Source organism: Takifugu flavidus, chromosome 13, assembly GCF_003711565.1.
Source record: "Takifugu flavidus isolate HTHZ2018 chromosome 13, ASM371156v2, whole genome shotgun sequence".
Lineage (NCBI taxonomy): Eukaryota > Metazoa > Chordata > Actinopteri > Tetraodontiformes > Tetraodontidae > Takifugu > Takifugu flavidus.
In genome coordinates this window covers 2,990,690-3,009,060 of record NC_079532.1, presented here as the reverse complement: position 1 = coordinate 3,009,060, position 18,371 = coordinate 2,990,690, and the positions used below count along the sequence as shown (strand labels likewise).

Here is an 18,371-nt window from a genome sequence, read left to right as displayed (position 1 = left end):
TGGAGCTTTAGCAGCTTTTACTTTTCACCGATTTTTCGCAAAGTTGTATTTTTTTTGTTGCGCTTTCCAATCCGACGGGGTTTGTTTTGACATGACTTCAGCAGACAGGACGTAGACAGTCTGATGCTGTCAGGAGAACAATGTTAACTGGAAGACCGGGCCCACGTTTGAAAGGAGCTGCCGAGGATGCCTTGTTGCGTCTCTCCGAGAGGCTGATAACATTATGCCTCTATCTCACTGTCTAAACTGACAAAGATAAAAGAGAGCAGCACTTGCAGGCAAATACAAACACACTCTGGAAAAAAAAACCAAGCATCATTTGAGAGTGAGAGACAATCTGATAAGTGGCAAACAGACAAAGATGGAAAGGAATTTCCACTATCAGCAGTGCTCGTGATAAATATTGACCTCATTAAGATGTCTGCTCTGTTCTGGAAACGCATAGATTGTTGATACGCCGCATGTCTGGATGGATGTCCGTCATTCGCGACACCATGCTGGGAAAGGCAAACTTTTGCGGAGGCGCCTCTTCATGTCCTGACCCCATGGAAAACTCACAGCGGGGCCGTCTCTCCCTCCTCCCCGCACACATCCTTCCCTCTGTTTTCGTTCCGCTATTTGTGTGTTTTGTTGCTCCCTCCGCTCCACACGCTGGTTTTGAATTACCATCAAGGCTCTGAGGAAACCAATAATGTCACATTTTTACGGCTGCCTGAGAACATGGGACGCCCTAAATTGAAATCAAAAGATTTTACAAGGTGTCAGATTGTTGTTAAGCATAAAAGGAAGTGTGTTCTTAAATAGGTTTCAAGGTGGTGGATAAATCACTGCAGACCTGGTGCAGTGCAGAATGGAAACCCAGAGGAGGAGATAACAAATGGTCTGTGCTGTGGGATGACAACAAGCACAGATGGAGGAAAAAAGCTCTGAGCAGGAGGTGAACCTGCCTCATGGTTCCTGGCTCCAGTGCACTCCTGCATGGAAGGCTGTAATTATCCTCTGACCAGCTCATGTTGGTATCCACAGAGCGGTGAGGTCAGCATTCAGCTGGTTAGCAGAACCAGGTCAGGGGCTATTCGTGCCCTGACTTGTGCTTTTCCGCCTGCAACTTTCCTCCAAACACTTTGGCTCACTGTTTGGTTCTATCTTTGTCCTGTGGAAGTGAGTGTATGTCTGCAAGTTGGTTTTCGTCACACTGGTGAAAAAAAAACAAAACCTCCATTTCTCCAGATGGCTTCACTTCCCTCGTGACTTCATTTTGCTTGCTGAAAACCAAATCAGAATCTTAAGTGTAGCCTCTGGGGCTAGAAGTGGAGAGGTCACTTCTTTATTTGGTGAAATATCCCCATTGCCCACCTAAAATTAATTCTCCACAAGTTCTTCCCTCGGCTGTTCTCTTCGTGTGTTGTTATTTTCCTCAGAGGATATAATGTAATTATCACCTGGCATCTTTGAAATGTCGTACGTCCCTCTGAGACTCTGCGGGCCGAAACCAGAGAAGGAGAGTCGTCTCAAGGCGGAGGAAACAGTGCGATCGTGTGCCTATGTAAAGGCCTTGGCTAGTATAAACACACATCCCAACACTTGGCAAGGAGTTGAATGAAAAATCCCATGAGCCTCTGCTTCTGTGAGTCCTACCATTTGTCATGGGGTTTACCAGGTGGACGAAGCAGGGGCTGTTTTTTATGCTAGGGCTAAATAAGTGACCAGAGCGACTTCATCACGCCCACAGGGGAGTGGGGGGGGAGGTTAATAGAGATGGTCGGGGCCTGCACACATGCTCGGCCATCATCGCGACAAGCCAGACAGACCCAACAGTGGGAAATTGAGAATGAAAACAGATTTGTCACAGGTTTTTTTGGTTTGCACAGGAGCTGAGTAAGTGTGTGCAGGAATAGTCCCCCCCAACTTAATTGCACTCACACATGCTCCTTTTTAAGGGTTGGTTTCTCTGGGAAGGGTAGATGGGTTTGTGTGTCTTTGGTGTGTGGTCAGGATGTGGCTAGCACCTCTCCCTAGTCGTGATTTACTAACAATAATACCCGCAGTGGTTTGGGCCTGACCTATCAGCCCGAGTGGCTCCGCTTTGCTCCAGTCTCGCGTTTCCTACGTTTCCATTGTAACATCTTTGCCATGTCGGATTTATCGATCATTTCCTTCAGAGGTAGGGTTTTTATTCATATCTGCGAAGGGTGGAGTCACTAATATACAGTGTGGCCAAGCTAAAAATTGTACGTGAGCGTGCCAGAGTGTGAGTTTGTGGGAAGCATCAAAGTCACTGAGCTATTATTTAGTCATTGTGGTTTGGGACGCATTGTGGGAACCTCAGCCGAAGTCAACTGACCGGGTCTTCTGTGATACTGAGAAGGAAACACACACACTCTTGAGATTTACCCATCATCCCGAGCAGTCAGAAAGCAGATGGACTTGCTCCAGTTTAAGAGAAGATGGATGCAGATGAAGACATGCAACAGTCTCTTGAGGTGTTCCCTCTTTATTTCCAGTGATTCCTATTCCAGCTGCTGCTGAGAGAAGACGGCTTCAGTGGGTGGTCTGCTGAAAAACCGCAGAACAGTAGCCTCTGAAGACACACAAGGCTCGCAAACACACGCTCCTGCATACGCATACAGTGACAAACACAATAAAACAGCCTGTGCAGATTAAACCTGTCTGAGATGGCCTTATAAAGACAGTCAGATACACAGTGAGTCAGGCTGAGTTGGAGCACCTGCAGAGGCAACAGCTGGGAACACAGGAGAGCAAACACCACTCCCTTTACTTGTGCACACACACAGGCACACAAACCTTCGCCTCCCACAACTTTATTTGTGTTGCTGCCATGATTGTGCTGAGGAATCTGTGAACAGGTGCCCCCCGCAGAGAGGCGGCGGTGGCAAACAGTCGTAACACCGGGTGTGCACGTTTGTATCAGACCTGCAGCCCTGCTTAGATTTGAAAGACATCTCTAAAATACATTTTCTTTTTTTTCTTTTTTGGTTTGAAGCATTTTTGGAGTTATTAGTGCATAAAATCAGCTTTTTGCTTCCATCCGTCGGGCACAGACCACTACATTGTCACAAGTAGGATTTGTTTGATGTGCGGTTATAATGGCATTGGCCACAGCATCGCACATATAAATGTGAGTGCAAGTGTGTGACCTGCATGTGTGTGTCTTTGTGGGTGTGAATTGTTGAGGGTTAATAGGTGACATAACTGCATAAAAGGATGATCCGTTTTAGCAAGCACCACTTGAGGTATGGACACGCCCTCTCAGTTCAGCGTGTGTGAGTGTGATTTGGGGTCAGGGGTGAGCTGTAAACCCCCTCTGGGTGTCAGATGGGTCGTACAGCCGGCTGAATGTGGTGACTTGTGTGGTCAAAGGTGGTTTACTGCATCCTGCCACACCCAGCAGATCTGGGACACACACAGATGCTCCTGCAGGCAATATTTAACTCACCAGTCATCACATATGCTCGTGATTTGTGTTTCTGATGACAGCGGAACGATCGGCGCATACCATGATTTATCTGTGGGGTCAGACTGCATTTTTATCGGAGATTGAGGTTGGGTGTTCCTCGATTTGTTTTATTTTAACCTCACCTCTGAAGTCTGGCATTGATTTGCTGACTAGCTGCATGTCCACTCTAACCATTCATTGTTATGATATGTCCCCTCCCACCATTGAACTCTCACCTCTGTCCTGTCGTCCGCAGCGGGACGGTTGTTTCCAACAATAGAGGGGACAGCGGTAGATATGAATGGAGGCGCTTTGCTCATTATCGCTGTCTAAAAAGGTTGACAAAGGTCTGTGGGCTGCCGTAAAAAGCTGCTGAGTTGTGACGCTCAGGGGAGAACGCTTACTCGTGGCCTGTGTTTCATCCGGGACAGGCCATTATGGGATGTAATGAACCTGCGGGTGGCTCTTCATTCTAAATGCAGGCTTAATTTTAACATAATGGAACTAAGCTGTTTTCTGTATCGGTTGTTTTCAAAGAGCCTTCCCAAGTTCGAGCTAAGGCCACTAAGATGGAAGAGTGGTGCAAGTAAACATGTAAAATTCATGTACAATTATATTTTAGAATCATTTTCTGTTGAAGTGCATTGAAACTCTAACAGCAAAGCAGTTTTAGGCTGCACGACTAATGCCGTCAGAGCCTGCAGTGGATGCTGGTACAACACCTTCCATCTCCCAAATCTACCACACACTTTTACTGTACTGTGAGCAATGATCATTGGCCCTATATGAGGCTTTACTTTTTCCACTTTGCTGTAAAAATTACTCACAGGAAGTGAGAGAAAGAAGAAAAAACAGCAACTGAAAGAGTGGCTGAAGTTTTACCCATCATCCACCACCAGACCCCTGTTTTTCCCCGTTGGACTCTCTCTGCTCTGCGTCATGATTCTTCTCCCTGCCCCAGCCCAATGTGGGGAATGTTAATCAGCAGAAAGCTGCTTCAGATTTACAAGGGGGAATTTGGATCCACTTCTTTTAAAAGGGGCAGAACTCCTACATCTCCAGCAGGAAGGAGTTATTTCGGAACCTTAAGAGGTTAGGAAGGATCTGGCACTGTGTATGTAGCCCAAAAACAAGGTGTAGTACCTGCTGAGAAGGTCCGTAGATGCTGCTCGGGTGGGAAAGTGTTTATTAATGTTGGTTGCTAAAGAACATGCTTGTGAAAAATCTAATCAAAGATAAGAGATAAAAACAGAAGTCAAAGAATGGTGAGTCTGAAAATGTTCCATTCTGGGTGTTTATCAGGTGATAAAGTGATATGGAAGCATGTTGTAGTTAAATTTTTGGGCTACCAAATCCAATGATTAGGACAGCAACTGGTAGCCCCCAAAAAACCAGTCTGTATTTATTGGTGGTGAGATGCTCTAAATATCTACACTTAAGAGTAGTAATTTATCAACAGTCTAATTCAGACCAGGCTGATCGTGTAAAAAATAATACTTCCTGAATGTTTTCATACAGGTAAGTATTTCATTATAGTTAAACCAGTCAGTGAAAGCTGAACTTGACCGGAGGCGTCCAGCTCGTCTGTGTGTTTTAGCTCAATGAGGCCGTTGTCCACCCTCCTCACTGACTGGCTCTGTGTGCTGCACCCAACTGACAGAAAAGGACCCCATCACACAGACAAAATGGGAGCAATTAGCGCAAACACACACTCGGATACACACTTTGTGCCTCGCCGCTTGGCCTGGTGCCTGCAGTTGTCTGAATAGAGGGAACTTGTTCTAGAAAAGGAGGTCCGGGCAAATAAAAAACAGCCAGTCTGATCCGGGCAAGCCTTTAATTGCTGGACTTAATGACCACCAAGAGTATAATCTATTAAAAACCTCTTTTCTTGTTTGTAAATGTTTGCAGATTTCAGCTGTTGGGTTTGATTGTTTGAGGTTAAATGTTTGAGTGGATGTGTTATTACATGTGCATCCTCCCTCTTTTGTCTGAAAATAGCAAACATGACCAGCCTCCCCATAAAATATCGTCTATTTCCAGCCCCAATAAGCAGGGACGCCCATAAAGAACAAGTCATCCAGTAATGAAGTTATGATGTCGCCGCACTGCACGCCATGTGAAACGGCGTCACATATGGAGGCGAGGAATGTGGAGGGAGGGAGCCACAGGCACCACAGTTGGCCTGGAATGCCAAAATATAAAACATGATTAAAGAGGAGGGGAGGTGGAAAGTGGGGCGAAAAATTAGGGTTTGTCCTGTGAAGGGCTGCAAGGTTGCCTACCTGCTGGTCCCCACAAAACCTGATTTTTACTCATTATTTGCATCATCTATAGATATCCACACAACAGTTTTCTGTGGATCCTGAAGAGCATCTGGATGGACTAGTTTTTCATTGATTTTTCCAGCCATGTTTGTGACAATACAACCATCTTGTCTGCAGAACTCCTGCCAAGCAACAGATCACATGACTGTGCAACATATATCCATACCTATTTGTAGCTTTGCATACTGGGATATTCAAGTCATCTTCTAACTGTGGGAGGATCCAAAAATATTACTCTAAGCCTGGCATGAACCAAATTTGGCACTATATGGCCTTTGTTGTTCACGATCAAATCATGGCTTGGTTTTACTTCTGGGTCAACATCTTTCTGAGCCAAATGCTCAACGCTGGAAAGAGTTTAAACACAGAAAATAGGTCAGGTACTACACAGGGTGAACTAATTTCACCAACTATAGGAACTTTCCTCTATTCAGTTTTACTCTAGCTTTCCTCTGCCAGTGATTTGTGTGTGTGTGTGTGTGTGTGTGTGTGTGTGTGTGTGTTCCAGCTCAGCAACTTAGGAAAGCCCTCCATCACACAGCTGATAAAGTTACTTCCTCTTTTAGCCCCAGCTGAGAGTAACCTCTGACCAATGACGTTTCACAGACAGAGGTCGGCAGAGGTGTCAGAGGACCTTGACCAGACCCCACTTCGCCTGTCTATCAGGATCTGTGATATCGACGTGTGTGTGGGAAAGAGGGTGTAATCGGTGCCTTTTGGATGGGGACCCTCTCAGACCACTCACAGTGCTCGTACTGTTAGCAGCTTTAGCTAATGACTGATTCCCTGTGTGTCCCCACTAACACGGGTGTTTTGTATGTAGAAGGGCTGAGATGCTGACTAGACAATCAAATGGCTGTTTTTAGCTCAAATACTAATAGACCACTTTAGGTTTCCAAATCGCCTTCTAGGCCACTTGAAGTATGTTTAGATAAGACACGTGATTAAGAGAAAGCAAACAGATGGATATTTATAACGCTCGCTGCAGATCTACAGACAGACAAAGACAATCAGGTTCCTTCCTCATTCCTGCGGGAATCAGACAGAGCTGAACAACAGTGAGTTTGTCTGTCATCTGAATGTGTGTCTGTGTGTGTGTGTGTGTGTGTGTGTGTGTGTGTGTGTGTGTGTGTGTGTGTGTGTGTGTGTGTGTGTGTGTGTATAAACAGATGGGTGGGGTCAGATGTGTAAAAAAAAAAAAAAAGACAGGTGTCATGACCCTTAGAGTGTGGAAAACAAGAGGCCCGGCCCATGAGTGAAGGATCACATCTGGCCACTGGAGTCCTGCAAGTGTGTGTCTTTTGTTGTCTCTGGAGGAAATACATAAACCCATAACAGTCCTGTTAAACAGTGTAGCCCTGTGTGACCGTCCACCCTCCAAACTCCAAACAGGCAGCAGCGGAGATCCTCTTGGCCCAGAATCAGACATCTTCCCTGGGCAGAGGAAGCGGCTTTGAAGCCCCCTTTTCCTCGCCCCTGATCCGTTCGTCCTCTAATGAATGAAACGGCTGTTAAAGGACACAAGGCAGGTGTTCATGTGTGTGCATGTGTGTGTGCTTGTAGTCTTGAGGTTTTCTGTCAGTTTCCTGAGAACATGAACATTCCCGGAGCTGAGCGTGTCCTTCTGTCTTTCACAACACGCTCGGTGGGAGACAAAACACATGGATGCACACAGACCAATTATGGTTCAAGAATGGGCTGTTATCAGAGCCGCCAGAGGAATCCATCCCACGTTAAATCCTGAGGTCATGAGCAATATGTGAAGGAGTGGAATAAAATGTTAAGGTCAACATGTTGGGAGAAATATATTCAAATTATGGAGCCTAGATTTCTTTCGGCTACATTTATAATGTAGACGAGGGGATGGAAGTGAAGTCCTTCAAACCCTAAATATTTAAAATTTTAATGCTGTTGCCAAGGTTGTGAGTAAAAACCGCAAACTGTGACATTGAGAGATAACTGATATCACTAGAGCAAACATGGGAAAGGTTGTCCCAGCAGCTCACATTACTCTCAATTGTTCCACATCGTTTTTCTTCCCGACCACAACTTAAAATTGCAGAATTTTCAGACAACACTTTTGAAAATTGCCTCGACATGGATGTTATTAATGTGTTATGACCTGTAAAAGCAGTTTACGGCCCCAGCGACTGTCTCCAAAGCTGACAGTCTGAAAACCCAGTTGGACTTTTACGACCCCGCTGCAGCGGTTGGGTCCAAAATCAATATGAGTGATGGTTTTTCTCGCAAAGAGGGGGCTCTGCTGGTTTTGAACGCTCGCTCAGGCGGTTCTGGAGGCTGCCAGAGGCTTTTCAGCGCGTTTCAGCTGTGATTTGTAGTCCAGATTCCCACATAACATTTGCAGGGTCAGTCCTTGAAATTAATGGCTTGTACCACACGTCCTTCCCCGCCTCACCCTCCTGACGTGCGTCAGATACCCCTGCGCCGGCTCGCCTCCCGTTCTCCTGGGCTAATTCACTTTTTTGAACCAGACTCAACCCTCCTCTGCAGCTCTGCAATCTTTATCTTCAGCCCGGTACCAGGGACAGTGATGCGTTATAGAGCTGGAGATGCTGGTGCTTAGTGGTGGAGGGGCCAGGCCCTACCCAATGACGCATGCTGGGGTTCGGCAGTGAGGCGAGCGATGGGGTGGGACTGTGGGAACTTCTGAGAGCAGCGGAATGTGAATATTTGCCACAACTTCCAATATGTTAGATTCAAATGAAAGCGTGTTTGCATTTCCACAGAGACCTTTTGTTGTTCACACGCCTATTTTAAGCTCGCTGAAATGAGGCCAAAGATTATTGTGTGAAAGTAATAACAAGGGAGATCAGTGCCTGTTTGAAGTGCGATGTTTTCTTCTAATGTTCTCCAGGAATAGTTTGGGCCCGACTTTAAAGGGAGAGTACGTCCCAGGAATTAAAATAGACACAACATCTAATCACTGGTATCATCAACACTGAGGATAACGAGTGAGTTTTAGACACGGAGACATTTTTATGAACTGTTCCTACAAAGTAAAAGGGAGAAGAGTAAATATATGCAGAATATGTTATGCCTAAAATGATGTCGTCAGTCACACAGAGAACAGAAACTGGACACACATTTGGGGTTATGTGTGTTATTCCGTATTATGGAAGCATTTCCATTGTGTTGGACTGGAACATCATACACAACTTTCATGATCGGAGAGAGACCCATAACTGCTCAGAAGTTTCTCTTTTTATTTCTATATTCCTGTTCTACGCTGAACTGAATTTTCTCCTCACATGCATTAAATGTTGTTTTTTTTAAAAATCTGTCCAAGAAAGCGGCCAGGAATGTAATTTGATGATCATTGACAATGTGGAAAAACTCTTTCCTCGTATGTAAATGAGTCACAAATGCTCATCAATCGTTCTTCTTTTCAGTTCTCTTTTCCTCCGCAGACATCCACCGCTCATTTCCTGGCAGAGAACATAGCTCTGACTCCTCAAATAAATCACCTTCCGTTTTAAAAATATTACACCTTCCTGCGTTAAAAACAGCAGCCTGGCTGCTTGGCAGCTGTTGTAGGATCATATTTTAATTATCTTAGAAGGATTCTTGTCTGATTTACACACCTCTGACATCCAGCAGTCATGACTGATAACAAACTGATGCACATCTGTGACTCACACAAATTCTACTTTCTCAACAGATTTATTTAGATTTTTATTTAGACTTTTGAAGGATGGCCAGTATCTTTTCTGTCTGAACTCATTGAAATATTTGCTTTGTGTTTTATTCTATTTAAATCTATTTTTGGTGTCATATTAGCTCAATGTTGCAGTCCACTGGAGACGACGGCTCATTTGTCCCTCCATGTTTTTCTGCTCTGGACAGTGTGACTTACATACCAGGATCATGTGTGCAGTGTTGGCTCCCCCAGCTATTGTTTGGGGGACAGAGTAGATGGATCGCCGCAGGAGTTATGACAGTTCCTTTCACACGTTCAGCTTTAATCACCATGTTCTCTGGTTTCTGTCTCCGTAGGTGTTTTGTCTCTGCCGGCCCACTTCAGCCCTTACACAGAGAACCAGCAGACTTCTGTGGACAGCAGAGAGGACGCGTACGCCCAGCTGGAGCTGAGGACGCTGGAACAGTCCCTGCTGGCTACCTGTGTCGGCAGCATCTCTGAGCTCAGTGGGTACATTTTTACATGTGTCAAAGCAAAGTTCTGGTAAATCACAACCATATAACCAAAAAAACGTCCACGCATCGGTTTGATTTGGTGAAATACTGGAGGTTTTACACGTTAAAGAATGTTGGTAAACACACTGTGCGTGGACACACAGGCACGTGCGCACACTGCAGCCTTCTGTGCTGTGTGTTTGTATTAGAGGGGAGTTTGCAGATGATGGAGAGCTGGAGTCAGCTCATTAAAATGTAGGATAAAAGCAGTAGAGTGGAGCGATGGAAGTTCATATGTTATAGGATTAAGTTTAAGGTTGGGGCGCACGGTGGTTAAAGCGTGTTTGGAGCTGCGAGGGGTGGGTTCCGGGGTAATGAGGGGAAGGTGCAGAGGTGAAGAGTGAGGTTGTCAGGCCAGGCAGCGGGGAGGAGGGATGGAGATTAGTGGTGCTGAGAGCAGGGCTGCGTTTCCTTCTCCAAATGTGCTAACACTCGTCATTTGTTCCTGCAGCACAAGGCCACGTTCATGCGCCGCCATCGTTAGCGAGGCTTTTAAAACGTGCTCTCCAGCACAGACAGTCTTTTTCTCACTTGCTCACTGGTCTCTTTGTGCCACATCTCTCTGGTGGAGTCAAGCTGGGCTGCAATGGGCAGGGCTGGCATCCCTCATTTATACCTAAACACACACACACACACACACCAAAAACACTTGCCAATCTGACCTTCGAACAGAAGATCATCTGTCCTCCATTCGTGTGAGGTCAAAAACAAACTTATCACGGCCACATACACACATACGAGGGCACGTGACTATACTGTATATTTAAACTCAGTTTTCCACACTTATTTCCAGTAGGTTGAAATTGATTCGTTGGGAATGTTCTGGAGCATTTATGTGTTATGTTTTATTTTCTACGTGGTGGTCTCCAGGGGCTGTGGGAAACAGCCTGGGGTCACACAGGGTCTGGATGCTTTTAAAAAAGCAAACTTGGAATTAAATTCACATTTCATTGCCTGACTCTAATGAGAATTTTACACTAATCTTATTTGATCTGATTTGAATCTTTAAAGTCAGTAGTTGATTAAATTCTGCTCATTTATCTATTTAAAGGCAGCAATGTCACAGTTTATTAAACTGTACTAGGCCCCGCAAATGCTCAGTCTTTGCTATAATATGAGGATGGAGCATTTCATATCCTCATGACCCTGCAAATCTTGGCCTTGAAGGTACATTGTGGGATGGAAACACCGTAGTGAGGCTCTCCATCTAGAGCAGTAACTCCTGGGAGACCTCCTGGAGGGGCTGCTGGGGGTTTAGACAAAGGAGGCCCTTCAGCCTGAAGTGGGGTCTGTTTTGGGAGGGCCACTTGAATGTAACCCCCCTCAAAGCAGCAGCTCAAAGGCCCCCAATACAGTCACGCACATACACACTTGTTGCTTAACTCCCTGGCCTTGGCCTTTCACGGAGCCTCCACTCTTGCTAATCTTGTTAGAAATTAACCCAGGGGTAATTAGAGTGAAAAAAGTGCTACACAATCCCAAATTGATCCTGGCTCTGACGGCCCCTCCTCCACACCCTCACTTTCACCGATGCTTGACGGCATCGATTGCACCTTTGTGTAGGTTAGAATATAACATACCATCTATGCTGCTGTCCAGAGAGAGTGAATAACTGGATAATCTTTATTAGATCCAGTTTGGGTCCAGTGGTTGAAATGAACTGATCGAAAACAGTATATTAGAGCCTGTGATCAAAGCTCTGTGGGTCTATTAGCTCCTACTTAAAGATGAATGAGTATTTAGACTGGCCGTCTGGTTCTGCTTACTGATAATGAAACTGCTAATGGCAAATTAGCCGCAGACGCGCAGGGTGAGTAATGAGTAATGGGGAAGTTTAAGTGGAAGTGGTTTCAGTTCGGGGGAAATCCAGAAGTCGCCCAGGATGTCCTTACAAGTCCAGCGCTGAAAGCACTAAGAAAATCTAATCACGTTGGTCTTCATGTTTCCTTTATTGCAGGTGACTTGGTGTCCCGAGCGATGCATCACATGCAGCGCCTGAGCTCCATGCGGCCTGGACTGAGCCCAGCCCGCCATGTCCGTCCCCAGCAGCCCGTGTCCTGGTCACCGGACGCCCTCCACACCCTTTACTATTTCCTGCGCTGCCCGCAAATGGAGTCCATGGAGAATCCCAACTTAGATCCCCCTCGCATGGCCCTCAGCAAAGAGAGGTGGGAGTCACGCACGGCTGGACCAGAACATTTTAGAATCCCTGCAAAGTGTATCGCAGTCTGTTAAATAACAGATCTAATCTCAGACGGTCATGGGTTTTTCCACATTCTAGTTTTGGATCCACCCTTGACTTGTCCCACACTAACATGGCCCCTCCTTTCATGCATTATATACAATGATTTGTTTTGACTGATCAAATCTAGGATTTAAAATATTTAATTTGATCCATGGCTTTGTCGTAAATGTGACAAATGGCTGCAGTAAAGAAAATGCAATAATATTCTTCCTCAGTTATTACCAAGTAGACACTAACTAGCTAAATCAGCCTCTCGGCCATCCCAGCTCTGTTATCCACTGCTCACTGTAGTGTGAATTCTCTCTCTGGCTGTGTTTGTGTCTGGCTGTGTTTTAATTACAGGTGAGCTAAAGGCTCCAGGTGTGTAAATGATAGATAAAAGGGTGAAGTTGCTTGTTCTAAAGCTTAAATTAGCCACAGACTTGTGATTTTAGGGTTGTAAGTGGCACTGATTGCCTTTTATTCAGTAACCTACCTCTTCTGTTGCGATCCTTTATAGTCCGCAGATAAGCAGATACACTTTTAAACAGCCCGGATGGACAAGTGTAGTATATTTAATTCTTTTAATATCATATATATTTTTGGGATCCCATTGAAAAGTTAGGGCAAAACTAAACTGAGTCAAGTCATTTCCCCCAAAGTTGCCTCCAGAGTTGCACACGTACACTCGTGGATTTCCGGCTCTGTAATTGTTTAGTAGTTAAACAACTGTGATGGATCATTTGCTGTCAGTTAAAGAGAGATAATGTTGGTGTTTTACGTGCATGTTTAACTTGCAGCCTGGCCTCCCATCTGTCTTCTGTTCCTCAAAGAAAACTCCCAGTAACCCACGTGTAAGGAAGAGACAAGTAACTATATATTACAGTGTCAGTGGGAACCGTGCAAGCATGTGTAAAGGTTAATTACACTCTCTGAACAGAGTTATGCATTTGTCCCAAGGTTGCACTGGAGCACACAAAAGCTGCTGCGTGTTTGTGGGTAGGAGTTCCTCTGTCGGTGTCTCCTCTGCCGTCGTGAGGTTAGCATTAGGGTGTGCCGCTTTGAAGCCGACCCGTGTGAAAGTTTTGCCACTGGAAATCAGCCTGCCTATACCAACGTGCGCGTGTGAGTGTGCGAGCGTGTGGAACCAGGTGGCTCTTATATGTCTTAACGGTGAACAGACACGGCGTGAGCAGAAAAAGGTGGGCTGCTTATTAGCTTCAAAAAGAACTGGGAGCAAACATAAATCTCTTTTTCACTACCCCGACTCATTCCTCCATGTTCTCAGGTGGTTTTAATGCTGGCTGTATATCACTCACGTGTGTGAGATGAAACAGGGGTCTCCTACACTTTTATCTCTCACATTCTGTTCTTATTTCTAGGCCTGCCCTGAGTTTTGCCTGCATGAAGCAGATGTGAATGTTGCCATAAACCTCTTACAGACTAAGGTGGTGGAGCAGAGCTTTACAGACCTGGTTCTGATTACAGCACGTGTTCATGGTACCACTAAAACGTAGAATTCAGTCCTTTAACAGCCAACATAATCCCCCTCGCTCAGTTTTTCTGGTGAGCTTAACAAAAATATCTGTGGGAACCCTGAAACCCCCACATCCCCCAACACAGTGATGAGCCTGCTGAGAGCCTTACTGCAGCAGCTCCGTGTGTGTAAGTCACGCTGTTGTCAAGATCCTCTAAACCTGCTGGTTAGGCTGTAGGTGTGGATCATCGTGTAGTCCCAGAGTGTAAGATTACATGAAAGTGTGGCAGTCGCCTTATCTGGGTGTACTTTTTACCCACTAAAAGCAGCAGTTGAAGGTCAAATTTCCATTTGGAACTTCGTGTGTAGGAACAGGCGCTGTGGAACTGTTGAGCAGACCACCCGAACTTCAGAGCAGTAAGGAGAACTAATGGATAGATGTGTTTCGCTGATAAGAATTGGCTTTCGGCGCTCACATCCAGCTCGAGAAACACCAGATATGGTTATCTTTCTGCTTGTTCTGCCTTTATGAGGGTAATCTGACTCTGGATCAGTGATTAACCTTCAGCCTTTGCAAGACGTGATGGGGATCTGCTTTAAGACCCGACTGAAGTGTCTCATCATCGTAAACTCGTTTGCTTTAGGGCACCGTGAACAACGTGATGGTGCCTTCAGGGGCGAGAAACACCTTTTTATGTTCAACGGTTCACACACACCTGACCATGTTGGGAAGCTAGTTGACACTTTACGTCCAGCAACGTGGTGAAATAAAAACGTGAATGTGTGCAGTCTGTGTGTGTGTGTGCGTGTGTGCGTGTGTGTGTGTGTGTGTGTGTGTGTGTGTGTGTGTGTGTCTACATCCTGCTGTTCTTTATGTGTAGCCGGGTCACCAGACTAGCCAGAAGTGCTATCCTGTTTCAGAGCTAGCGGGCAGCTCAGCTTTGATCTCCGACCAGGCTGAAGTTTGCATTTCAAACCCTTCGGCCTGTAACCCAGACAGAGGTCAGCTGGGCGGTAATGTGTTCAGATAGGGAGGAAGGTCTGAGGAAAGAAGGAGCGATTAATGGTGGGACCGGGGCCAGACGTACTTCCATCTGTCTCGAGTCATAGGCCACTGGCTAAGGTGTGCACACACATATGACCTCGGTTGGCTGGTATGGTCGTTACCTTTCCCCACATGTAAAGATCTGCGCAGTGCTGACTGTTAACTGGTAAAATAATCGGTTTAAACCTGCAGCTGCAAGCTGTGTTTTGCACTAAAAGGACACAGTGAAACGCAGGTTATAAAGCGCTGATTAAAATGGAGAAGAGACCGAGTCGTTCGGACGGATCAATAAGCAGTAAGTGTTAAAAGCTCAAGGCTGCAGTCAAGCCGCACTGGATTAGCTCAGCGCTCATGCCTGGAGGCCAGCAGGCGGGAATGTAGCAGGTTGGGGAGACTGAGGAGAGCACGTGCACTCATGAATGAATGCAGACCAATTTGTGTTACCGTAAGTGAGGCCCATTTAGAGGAGTATAAAGCTGATCCTGAAGGCCACTTCCTCACAGAAACACTTCTTTCTCATCACTTTACACCCCCGCTTCATTACAGCACCACCCCATTTACTTCCCAGTAGTGTTGCAAACATGCTAGGCAACTGTCTAGTTGGACATTAACCTTCCCGATAAAAGGGAGAAGATTTACTTTACAATATACATTATTAACACAGCTGTAATGAATAAAAGAGTGCTTTTTAGGATATCACAATTAGCTGCATCCAGCAACCACAATGATGAGGATAAATGACCCTGCAGAGTGCATCATCTCCTTATTCCGCTCATGCCTGAGGCTCATCTGTATTCCTGATATGCATTCAAGTGTTTGCGTCTTCCAGGAACAAAGGTGAGCCAAGAATAACATCACAGCAGGAGGACGACAGCTCAGAAGCTCTGTGATAACACGGAGACGGTGTTCAAACAATCATTAACACACTATGACGGCGGCTGTAGGGGCTCAGATCCAAACAAGAGTGAGACTGGCTAATGTGTGATGGTTCGCAGGCACGCTCGCTGCACATATGGCTATCTGTGACGCCACATCTGGCTGGTTATCTGGAATTACCCACCGTTGTCCCCTCCCCCCGTGATAAACAGCGCTTTGAGACGCCTTCGCAGTTACATCAGCACAGCTACGTTTTGATTTCATTTTCATGACATGTTTCTGTTGGGTGTAACTCGGCCTTTATTCTGGTCGCGCTGGTTTATAAATAGGCTGATTATTCAAATGCTGCAGCACAGATGAAATCAGCGTTCACATCTGAATGTATCTAGTCTAAACAAACGTTGCATACAAACACTGATTATACTGATGGTCTGATTCTGTGAGGGAGGATTTTTAAAATGAGAGATGATTGGGTCTAATACCGGTAGATGTTTATGTGTGTTTAAAAGTGACTCACTGTACAGGGATGATGGGAAGAACTTAAAGAAACATACAGTAAATCATCTGAGGGGGTTTCCCCCCATGTGTAGGGCTGAATCATGAGTGAAGAAATGTGGGATCAGCATGTCTGGGTGCTCAGGAGCTCTGCAGACATGGCTGGCAAGAAGTGACACACCTTCTTAATGTTATCCGTCTTTTTTCCCAGGCCGTTCCTCTTGCTGCCTCCCCTGATGGAGTGGATGAGGGTGGCCATAGTTCATGCCGAACATCGCAAGAGTCTGCTGGTGGACAGCGATGATGTCAGACAGACCGCCAGGCTGCTGCTTCCAGGGCTGGACTGTGAACCAAGACAGCTGAAGTAATTGAGAGCGCAAACATTTACTCAGGCCCACTGCTTGTATTTATAACCCAGATCTGATCACGCGACTCTCCGAGCTGCTGCATGAACTCAAGAAGCAACGCATCAGCGTTCTAAAAATAAACCACATCAATGACTTCAGATGATGCATGATATTTTTATTTCTTTCTTGGGAGGATCAGAAATTTTCTTACCAAGATGTAGTTAGATTTAGTGTTTGGAAATGTAAAGTCTGCATTACCCCCAGCTGCACCAGCGTCTGACGTTACTGTCTCGTGTTGGCATCTTCAGGCCTGAATGTTGCTTCAGCTCCTTTAAGCGACTTGACTCCAAAGCCGCCACGGACAAGTTCCATCTCGATCTGGGTTTCCGGATGCTCAACTGCGGACGCACGGATCTCATCGGCCAAGCCATTGATCTGTTGGGGCCAGACGGGGTCAACAGCATGGACGACCAGGTACGGAACATCTGGCACAGCTTTGTTCAGGATGATACACGACTTCTCGGCTTCACTTAATGAATCATTGGCTCCTTTCTGGTCATCGCTCACTCAGGGGATGACGCCGCTGATGTATGCCTGCGCAGCTGGAGATGAGGCCTTAGTCCAGATGTTGATTGATGCCGGGGCCAACCTGGATGTGGCGGTAAATATGCTTAGAGGATTTCAGCTCACGGACATATTTATACACGTGCTGCATAAATATAGGTACTTATCGGCGTTTATGAGCTCGTATGTGTAACATCAGCTTCTTACGTGCTGTCAGGTTCCACCGTGCTCCCCAAAACACCCCTCCGTGCATCCCGACAGTCGATGCTGGGCTGCCCTCACCTTCGCCGTGCTGCACGGACACATCTCCGTAGTGCAGGTTAGTTACCGCACCACCGAGGTAGAGGATCCCAAACACGACACCTTCTAACAGACGCTTTGTGGCTCCAGCTTCTGTTGGACGCAGGAGCTAACGTGGAGGGAGCTGCAGTCCGCAACGGACAGGAGAGCACAGCGGACACGCCGCTGCAGCTGGCTTCTTCAGCAGGTGAGCACACACACGTCTGACCTAATAGCATTTATGCAGGCAGAAATCTGTAGACGGTTGAAGGTGGAGATATGATGGACGCTCTGGCAGATGGAGCGAATAGAGGATGAATGACGCCATAGTGAAAGCAACAGAGCTGTCTGAGGATGGTTAGAAGCCTCTGGGCAACATTCCTGTGTGGGATCATCTGAAAGCTGCGCATAGCTGCAGACACACATGCTTTTCATAGCAGCGCTGGCAGTGTGTAAATAGCAGGCAACTTGAATGCGTTTACTTGTCTGAACACAAAATCTGAAGTCCTCATTTTATCCCTGTAATTATTACAGTGATGTAAAAAGTTGCGAAGAGAATCAAAGCAGAGAACCACAAAACAAGTAACCGCATGGAGGATGTTAGTGATGGTTTCACAGATCTAGCATCTGTGTCCACGAATTCTGTCTCAGGCAACTACGAGATGGTGAGCTTGCTCCTGGCCCGAGGTGCAGACCCGTTATCCAAGACCCACAGCGGGAACGCCCTGACGTCATCCCTCTATGAGGACATGAACTGCTTCAGTCACGCTGCTGCACATGGACACAGGTACGCGTCCCTCGGAGTGACCTGAATCAGGCTGCAGTCGGCTGCAGAACCATCAGCCTTCGCATGTATCAGCGCAGTTTCACACTTGACCTGCGTCTGCAGTCGAACCCATCTGTCTTTTAACACCTACTGCCCCAGAACACTTCCACCTGTTCGCTGAGCGTGTGTGTGAACACCCTGTAGACTCAACACTTCACATTCTGCTACCAGGGTGACAGATTATGTAATCAGAGGAGGGTACAAGACCACAGAAATGGAGCTATGTGTCGCAGTTTTCACAC

At 46.2% G+C, this 18,371-nt stretch overlaps 1 protein-coding gene across 1 annotated transcript in view; it reads left to right on the top strand.

The window, feature by feature from the left end:
- The window catches only part of abtb2b (ankyrin repeat and BTB (POZ) domain containing 2b), a 30,324-nt gene that overhangs the window by 8,981 nt on the left and 2,972 nt on the right, over positions 1-18,371 (top strand). The window contains exons 2-9 of the mRNA XM_057050891.1: positions 9,799-9,948; positions 11,954-12,164; positions 16,325-16,477; positions 16,769-16,934; positions 17,032-17,121; positions 17,242-17,343; positions 17,415-17,511; positions 17,955-18,090. Of these exons, the coding sequence (XP_056906871.1) occupies positions 9,799-9,948; positions 11,954-12,164; positions 16,325-16,477; positions 16,769-16,934; positions 17,032-17,121; positions 17,242-17,343; positions 17,415-17,511; positions 17,955-18,090 (1,105 nt within the window). The remainder of the gene's footprint in view (positions 1-9,798; positions 9,949-11,953; positions 12,165-16,324; positions 16,478-16,768; positions 16,935-17,031; positions 17,122-17,241; positions 17,344-17,414; positions 17,512-17,954; positions 18,091-18,371) is intronic.